Consider the following 9,864-nt stretch of genomic DNA (forward strand, 5'->3'; position numbering starts at 1 on the left):
ACAGACTTGCATGACGTACATGATTATATTATTTTATAAATCTGAATAATCAGACTGCGTGTTTAAAGGTCTCGGACTCAGTATATATTTTTTGCTAACAGGCTACATAAAAAACAGATTATAACCCTGATTTGGTCATGACGACAAAGCGTGGCAGGTCACCGTGGACAGAGAGGATTCATAAAGTCTTACTCTTGCAGTGGTTTTATGCATATTTTAAACAGGAGGTTTTTTTTACAAATGGATTATGAACAACAATATCAATTATACATGTAATATAATTTAAAATGGAAAATGCTTTATAAAAACAAAAGTCCTGATATATTTTTGGGAACAGCACATGCCTATGGTATACAATAACACCTTTGGACTGTCCCCATAACACTTCTGCTCTCTCTAAATCTGCAAAATCACCATGACATCATTTTGAAGGTGCCTCAAAGCGCTCACATTTTGGGAACAGCTGTTCAAAAAGATACAGTTAGTTAAAGTTCATTTTTCTTTGGAAAGTTCCTCCTGATGTAGAGCAATGTTCATGAATAGGACCGATGCCCTCTGCTCTGTGACAGATGGTGTGTAGCATGAATCATGAATGGATTATGAATTACATGTGTAGTAGATTGTTCCATATGACCGGGACTTTGTTTAAACAGTGTAAACTGCACTGCACACCAAATCTACATTCATGATTCTGTTAATACAAAAATGTGATATATAACATACATAAATGAAAAGTAAATAGTGGCCAATCTCTTTGGTGATTACATTCAGATTGACAACAAAGTCGAGTAAATGGAGGACATTCGAGTCATGTGGTTTACCTCTTAATGAAACTGTGCAGGATTTCCCGGAGGAAAAAAACAACAATATATAGACTTTATGCAAAGTAATCCTTCTCAATCATCAGTCTCGACTCGACCCACTATGTGCAGTAGTAGAAGCAGTAGTAGAAGTGTGTGCAGGTGTCTGTATTTGCAGAGACACAGAAACCCCCCCGCCTGTATTTTCCCTTTTTTTGCTTCATTCATGGTTTTATTTAGAGGAGGTCCACTGATGGGTTTATTTGTAGGAAAAACAATGTGTATTTTGAACACAGTACATGTATGGACAAAATGAGTAAACAAATAAAAGTAATCATAAGAAAACAACACAATTACCTTTATCTGTAGGCTTCTTCTTCAGAGACAGACACAACTTAAAAGAGAGAGCCATGGAGAGAGACAGAGAAAACACAAGCAAACATACTCACTTTAGTGATATATGTGTCACCTCAGAGTGAAATGTTTGTCAAAATGTCCAATTAGACCATGTGAGTCGCGTGTGCTCGTGGGTGCAGGCTATATATCTGCAGGGTTTCCCTCTCAGCAGGTTCAAACTCTCAGAAGCATGAAGCGGACACCTGGACTGCTCTAGAAGGGTTAGTTTTGTCAGAAATCGTTCTTGAGAAGTATCAGTTATATAGGGTTAAAGCTTCGCTCAGGATCATGGAGGAACTGGCCCGAGAGAGCATCAACCTGCTGGCCCGCTCTGCGTCTCATTCGGGCCCCCCGCGGCTCGGTTCATTCGGTGCTGTGTTCATCATGCTGAAGTCTGCGCTGGGTGCCGGACTGCTCAACTTCCCCTGGGCTTTCCAGAAGGCAGGGGGAGTGAATACTGCTCTCAGTGTGGAGCTGGTGAGGATCACACACCTGCAATATTAGCTGTTTATAGTACATATAGTGCAAGTGCAGAAAATGTTAAAAAATACAATACATTAAAATAGAATTGTTGATGGCTTGAACTGCAAATCCCTTCATTGTATTTCCATAACATATATAGAGACATTTGAGGGCTTAGTTTTTCTGTTAGCCTGCTGACTGTATATGTATGTACTCACCACTACTCAGTCACTCCCTGGTGTGAAAGAGGCTCATCTATTTCACAGGTGAACTCTAATGAGCTTCCAGTTAAAGGAGGGCCTGAACATTCATTGCACTATAGCAACAAATGTGTGTGCATACACATGTTTGTATTACTCATGTTGTGAAGTAACAAATGTGTGTGTGTGTGTGTGTGTGTGTGTGTGTGTGTGTGTGTGTGTGTGTGTGTGTGTGTGTGTGTGTGTGTGTGTGTGTGTGTGTGTAGATTTCACATTTCAACTTTCCAGGAACAAGCTATGAGGTCATAAGGAGCCTCTGATTGCTCTTGATCTAAATTTGAGTCCTTTTCCACCTGTGTTTTTATTATATGAAACTACATGTTAAAACAGTTTGCATTCATTTAAACACAAGTTAGGAAGCCTACATTAAAATAGAATATATATGGATTGCATGTTTCATTTGTCGATCTGCTGCAGCAGAAAGCGTCAGTACTATTTGGATTATAAATTAAACATTTAAGTAATATATTTTTAAAGCAAAACATGATTTACCTCGTTTAATGTATGGACATATTAACTTGTTTGCTTGAACACATTTTCCTCCAACCTCGTGACATACAGATGCTTGCTCAGGACCCCTTTAGTGCCATATATTAATATGCAGGTTTGTCAGATAGACTTCAATATGTGATTAACATTGTGAATCTAAACAAAGATACTTGTTAAGGTTTAGGAAAAGATCATGACTTGGGTTTTAAAACGTTTTTTTTTTACGTGACTCGAAATCCATTGCATCCAAGTATGTGACTTGTGTGACATAAATGAACTTACACACAAAGGTTTGAATGGTCACGCTTCAGTCAAACAGCAGTCACTGTGGTTTTCGGCGTCACCTGACCTCATCCTCAACTCTTGTCATATATACTACCGCCTCTAGAGGCAGCTCTGTACATGCCCAACAGACATCAGAGAGACTTGTGGAGTGTCTCAGTTTGATGTGTATGGTCTATGAACAAGGTGCTGTAGTTGATGTGATGGGAGCGAGAACACGCTTGGACTATGACAAACTATGGACCAAAGTCTCAATCAATATATCTATAAATGAAAATTGATTATAAGGCTTCTTACCCGTATAAAAATAAAAATACAGTCTCTTGATCTCCAGTGTGAACCACAACTTGACATTCAGGTGCATTTTGAACCAATATCACAATACAGGTACACATCAAAGAATCTGAAATAACAGCAAGTAAAACATGTCTGTTCTGAAGAGAGGATGGAGATTCTTTCTTTCAGGAGTGTCTTTTCACAGGCCTGAGTCTGGAGCCCAATTGCCTAATGATCTGTCCATGGTGTGTGTTTGTGTGTGTGACGTGCAGGTTTCCCTGGTCTTCCTCATCAGTGGTCTGATCATCCTCGGCTATGCCTCCTCAGTCAGCAGACAGAACACGTACCAGGACGTGGTGAGGGAGGTGTGTGGAGGAGCGGTGGGGCAACTCTGTGAAATCTGTTTCTGCTTCAACCTCTTCATGATATGTGTGGCCTTCCTGGTGGTGGTGCAGGACCAGCTGGAGAAGTGTAAGTGCTCAATGAACTTATCTTTCAAGATGCAGCTTCTCCTACTTACAAACAGACCACTTGTAACTAAAACAATTGATACAAATATGAAAAATACTTGTTGTAATCTGCACTATTTTATTCTGATCTATTCTACTCTGTTTCTTTTGGCACTTTAAAAAAAAAAATATTTGTATTGTTTTATATCCTATATATAATTTAGTTTGCCTTGTTTCATTGCCATATTTACACTACTACTGTGCAGATGACAATAAAGCTTTTGAATCTTAAATCTTAGCACAGGTTTTTTAAATATTTTATCAGGAGTTTGCTATCAATTTAGCAGCCATTTCCTATATCAAAAAAGTAATCTCTCAGACCACACATTTTTTTCATTTCCCCTTTGTCGTGTTGTCCATCTGAAATGCTTCAAATCTCTTTAATGTTTTTACTCTGTTAAAAATGTAAACAGATTTGATTTACAAACACACCCCCTTCAAAAAAAATCTATTGGATCATACATTGTGCACAAAGCACAGTACAGATGGAGCATTTTAGTGAGATATCCTCGAGGACAACGTGCTTTAAAGTCATCATGTTCATCCACCATTGTTAAAGCATGAATAGCAGCCATTAAAACAACATAAAGACTGATAAGTATGTCAAATCAATTATTTGGTGAGCATGAAAACTGTATTATATCTATATTATTCATTTATCGTTGCAGCAGATAAATAATGGTTAAAATGTTATTCTTCTTCCAGTGAGTGTTTCTTTATACGAGACGGTGACTGGGTCCACTGAGATGCCGTACCACTGGTACACCGACCAGCGGTTTTATCTCTTCATCATGTGTGTCATCATCATCCTCCCCTTGTCCATCCCAAAAGAAATCGGCATCCAGAAATACACAAGGTAAATGACACTTATCATGGATCAGAATGAGATAGAGTGCACATTTGTGTGTGGCTTAACAGTGTTTTCTTTGTGTCAGTGTGTTGGGGACGCTGGCGGCAACATATCTGTGTGTGGCAGTGATCGTCAAGTATTACCTGATGGAGAGCCACAATGTTATAATAACTCCAGAGCACAGCGAAGGGTCAGTAACACTGTTTGTAATGGATACGTGTGTGTTTAACTTTTTTTTCTCATTCTATGCAGTGTGTGTGCATCTGTAAATTTGAGTGTGTGTGTTTGTGTTTTCAGTGTGGGTTCGTGGGCTTCAATGTTCAGTGTCGTGCCGACCATCTGCTTTGGCTTCCAGGTAGGATCAACTTCATGCTTTTAAGTCTAAAGGTAGACAGCCTGATGCTAGACATTTAAGTGGTTTAATGTGGACCTAACTTTGTCCAAACCAACCAGCAATAACAGACAACTAAAAAGCACGTGGAGCATGAAGAAATGATGAACTATTGTAGTGATTTGTCTGAATGCCCAATGTGTCTTTGTGTGTGTCTGCAGTGCCATGAAGCCTGTATTGCCATCTACAGCAGCATGGAGAACAAGAAGCTCTTAAACTGGGTCATCATCTCAGTGGTCTCCATGTTTTTCTGTTTACTCATTTACACTCTCACTGGTGAGTTCAACTCTAAAGCAACTCTATTGACCTCAGTTTATTTGTGCTTCCCTGAAAACTGCTCTTCACCTCCCCTTTCTCCAGGTGTGTACGGCTTCATGACGTTTGGACGAGCGGTTGCCTCCGATATTTTGATGTCATATCCAGGAAATGACGTGCCCATGATCATATCCAGGCTACTTTTTGGAATATCAATCATCACCATCTATCCTATTATTCTTCTCCTGGGGAGGTGAGCAACAGCAGAGTTGAGACTGTCTTACAAATCAACTTTGGAAAATACCAGGGAAATCATCTCCACACGTTGTAGTCATTTTCTTGACTTTGACACTTGTTGCACACAACAGGAGATTGACCGTATCTCAACCCTTATCACTTACTGAAAATACTCTTTTTGGTTCAGGCGAGTGGTAGCTTTGGGTTGAGTGTGTAGAAGCATGACATGACGTTGATTACACAGCTCAGTTTTCATACTGAACTTTCCTCCCAAGTTCCCAGATCTAGTTTGAACCCCAGTTACACGTTTTCATTGCCATGCTATTTCTTGTAAATTAACCTTCTTTTTGATCCAGACAATGGGTTTCTCTATTCACATAACATTATCTTTGTATTAGGCGACAGGCAGGGTAAAGTCTGCTCCAGAAGACATTTGGACATTGGTATTCTCACAGCTCCTCAGGTTTGCAGGGCATGTGTGAAAGGGGATTTCGTTTTTTGCATAGTACAACTCGTGTATGTATTTTAAAAGTGAACATGTTGTCCTACTGTGTGTGTTGTATGTGTGTGTGTGTTTTCGTGTGTGTGTGTGTGCAACAGATCTGTCATCCTGAACCTGATGGTGCGTATTCAAAGACGTCGCTGGGGAGTCGTCACCCATTCGTTTGAGACTCGCTGCAGAGTGGTTCTCACTGTGATCTGGATCACCGTCACTCTTCTCATCGCCATGTTCGTCCCCGACATGGGGGAGGTCATCAGTGTCATCGGGGGAATCAGCGCCTTCTTCATCTTCATCTTTCCTGGTATGTAACAATGTCTCCTTTAAATTAAGTGTCTGTGTTTGTACTCACACAATGTGCAATGTATGGCTTTTATGTTCATACATGTTGTTCTATATTATTTGTGTGTTGCAGGTCTTTGCTTAGTGTTCACAATGCAAAGTGAACCTGTGAGTCCAAGAGTCAGGTGAGTGATTATTTACACACTCGTACTCTATGTGTATAACATTATTATTGAAATGCGTTATTTGACATATCATAGGGAAACAAATCTGGTGTTTAACTGATCTTCCAATTATTTCATTTCAACTGTTTAACTGCTAGTGTAACGAGTATAATTGCAAGTATTTAAACAAAAAAAAGTGTGATATTTACTTGTGTCTTAGTGGAGATTTAATTCCTAGGAAATGTCTATGTTTCTAATGATTACAATTAAATTACTTTTTCCAAGGAACATTTCTAGGAAATGTTATGAGAATAGGAATAATACTTTTTTTATATTTGGATGCTGGTCATGGAAACATGATGAAGATTGTCACATCCTGCAGTGCAAAATATACAAAAGTCATTTATCCATCCAACCAGTGATCACTATTTAGTTAAAAAGTCCTTCTTATAGAGTCTGAACTGCGTCGTATCCTAAGAAAGAAAGAGCAGTGTTTTTTGTTTTTTTTGTGTAATCAGATGGATTTTCTTTTAGAACATTAAGGCTTCTACGGGCATTTTCGTCTACAAATTGTATCAATCTTGTTATAAAATGTGGATATTTGAATAATGGAAAAGAGAATGAATCATTATGAATTACCGCCAAGCAGAAGATTCATACTGTTTCCATGATTTTAAGTCATCTGTCATGTTGTTTATCTGGATGTCCCTGATTCTGTTTTGTTTCTGCAGGGTGATTTTAACAGTCTGGGGAGTTATAACCATCGTAGTTGGATCTTTCATCTTCGGACAGAGCACGACCATCGCTATAATGGAGATTTACCAGAAATTCTGATTTTCACACCTTTATCTCCACTTCACTGTCTGCAGCAGCTGCTTCACTTTGACTTCACAATGTGTTTTGCACAACTTAAAGTTGCATTTGTAAAGGTGGTTTATAATTGTATATATGATCCTTATCAAGGTCTTCCATGACCTGGTTATAATATAATATATATTTACAAAGCAATAATGTAATATTTCTATCTGTGTGTGTGTGTTACAGACATATTGGATTTAAATGGGTTGTTATTGGACAACAATATAATGTCAAGAGAAGAATGTAGGTATTAATTGTAAAGTATGTGTGGCTGTTTTAATGATTTATTTAGGATTACATTACCACCCCTATTGTATAGAATATTAAATAAGAAAATACAAAGTGTCTTTATTTGTAGTTGTGCTATCCTGCTAGGGGGCAGTATTGTACAACTGATGCATATTTATTTATCTGCGTAGTCACTCATTCATGTGTGTGTGTGTAACTGCATATTGGAAACCCAGATAAGAGAAACTGAGTTCCTATCATTATTAAAATGGTGCCGGGATCATTTTTGACACGAGAGTGCTATACACACAATATTCAGTTTTTATGTAGACAGGTGGATTTTATGCCCTTGAAATTCCTGTTTGCATCGACCAGATAATATCATGAGTTTATCATATTAACATTTTTTTGTTTCAACAACACAATTCTTATCCTTCCTCTGCATTTCTCCACTTTCTGACCTCCACATGGCCTGAATCCTCTGAGTGATACCAATCTGCAGCTTTCATTGAGCTCAGATTGATGGCCGAGGTATGCTGAATATCACTGTTTATTGTTTATTGACTTCAAGCTTTCAAGAGTTATGGCATGCTGCCCGTGAGCGTGCACATGCTCACAGATGTGTGTTAGTGTATGAGTGAGTAATGATTTACAGTAAATCGAGAAAAAGGCTCTGTATCTGTGCCTGCATGGGGGGGGTCTGCTCAAAAGCTGCGATAATGACTTCACATACTTATCTTTCTGAACACACACAGGGTAATAACTTAATGCAAAAATAGACCATCTGGAAACACATAGCAGCTCTTTTGAGACACTTCAGCTGCGTTTGTGACATCTCATGCAAAGTTAATGTCCTTAGGGGAGAACCTAAAACTGTGATACTCTACTTATGTTTAGCCCATGGGATTATATTTCTAACCTGACGGCCAAATGACTAAATCCACTAAATGGAGAAAAAGAAATCCTTGAAACCACACAAACTCTTTCTTGAATCCTGCAGCTTCACTCTATGTCGACTGCACACAGACTTGTGAATGCAACTCAGCAGTCCTGGGAATTAAAACTAACATCTACCAGGATTTAAAACACTGCTCTGTTCTCTGCAGATACGGAAACATGGCCTACTACCTGGACCTAAATCAAGACACTAAAAATAAAAGCTTCAGCTAAATGTAATGTAATTGTCTAATTAGCATTAAACAGTACAGCTGAGGCTGATGGGAATGTCATTAGTAGCACTGCAACGATTATCATCAATTCATCTATAACGATTGAATCAACAGGAAATGGACAACTTTTTTGATAGTAGATTAATTCTTTGAGTACATTTTCCAGTAAAAAGGGCAGAAAATGCCACTGTTTTCATCAAATATGGAGATTTCCTGATTTCTCTGTTTTAAACCATCTTCAACTAAATGTCTTTGGGTTTTGGACTGACTCAACAGAAAGACATAACTCTGGATTTTGAGAAAATGGGACGGAGATTTTTGACTATTTTATGACAAGATGCTATGGTATCATATTTTATAGACCGAATGATCAATCTTAAAGACAATCAGCATAAGGATATGGCGTTCCACTAAACTTGAAGAATCTCATTTAATTTGGCATATTACTCTCAATGAATATAAGAAAGCACTGCGTAAAGCGAGAGCAGCTTACTACTCTTCATTAATAGATGAGAATAAGAATAATGCAAGATTTCTTTTCAACACTGTAGCCAGGCTGACAGAGAGCCATAGCTCGATTGAGCCTTCGATTCCCATAGCACTCAGTAGTAATGATTTTATGTGCTTTTTTAACGATAAAATTGTTACTCTTAGAAACAAAATTAATGACCTCTTGCCTTTGACCAGTATAGTGTTATCAACAGCTCCCGGAAAGAATGCTTTTCAGCCATTAACCTTGAACAATTAAATTCAATGATTCTCTCTTCTAAACCATCAACGTGTATGTTAGACCCAATTCCAACTAAGCTGTTGAAGGAAGTTTTTCCATTAATTAGCACTTCTTTATTAAATATTTTGAATATGTATTTATTATCAGGCTATGTTCCACAATCATTCAAAGTAGCAGTGATAAAACCGCTTCTTAAAAAGCACAACCTCGATCCAGAGGTTTTAGCCAATTATAGACCTATTTCTAATCTTCCGTTCCTCTCAAAAATTCTTGAGAAAGCGGTCGCAAAACAGCTGTGTGATTACTTAAAAAACAATGATTTATTTGAAGATTTTCAGTCTGGCTTTAGAACACATCATAGCACAGAGACAGCTCTGGTTAAAGTCACAAATGACATTCTAATAGCCTCTGACAAGGGACTTGTCTCTATTCTTGTTTTGCTCGATCTCAGTGCTGCATTTGATACTATCGGCCATGATATCCTATTGCAAAGACTAGAGCACTTAGTTGGCATACAGGGAACTGCTTTAGGCTGGTTTAGGTCCTATCTATCTGAACGCTCTCAGTTTGTACGTGTTAACGATGAATCTTCCACGCCAACCAAAGTTAGCCATGGAGTGCCACAGGGCTCAGTGCTCGGACCTATTTTGTTCACATTATATATGCTTCCGGCAATATTATAAGGAATCATTCTGTACATTTGCATTGTTATGCGGATGATACTCAA

The 9,864-nt window shown here is 38.3% G+C and overlaps 1 protein-coding gene across 1 annotated transcript; it reads left to right on the plus strand.

The window, feature by feature from the left end:
- The first annotated feature begins 1,380 nt into the window (after nt 1–1,380).
- On the plus strand, nt 1,381–7,352 carry slc38a8b (solute carrier family 38 member 8b). Its single transcript, XM_034197002.1, has 10 exons — nt 1,381–1,673; nt 3,238–3,436; nt 4,180–4,330; nt 4,410–4,514; nt 4,622–4,679; nt 4,877–4,991; nt 5,076–5,223; nt 5,808–6,010; nt 6,122–6,173; nt 6,884–7,352. The coding sequence occupies exons 1-10, from the start codon at nt 1,485–1,487 to the stop codon at nt 6,984–6,986; spliced, it is 1,323 nt and encodes a 440-aa protein (XP_034052893.1). The 5' UTR covers nt 1,381–1,484; the 3' UTR covers nt 6,987–7,352.
- The last annotated feature ends 2,512 nt before the right edge of the window (nt 7,353–9,864 follow it).

This window comes from Gymnodraco acuticeps, unplaced genomic scaffold, assembly GCF_902827175.1.
Source record: "Gymnodraco acuticeps unplaced genomic scaffold, fGymAcu1.1, whole genome shotgun sequence".
Lineage (NCBI taxonomy): Eukaryota > Metazoa > Chordata > Actinopteri > Perciformes > Bathydraconidae > Gymnodraco > Gymnodraco acuticeps.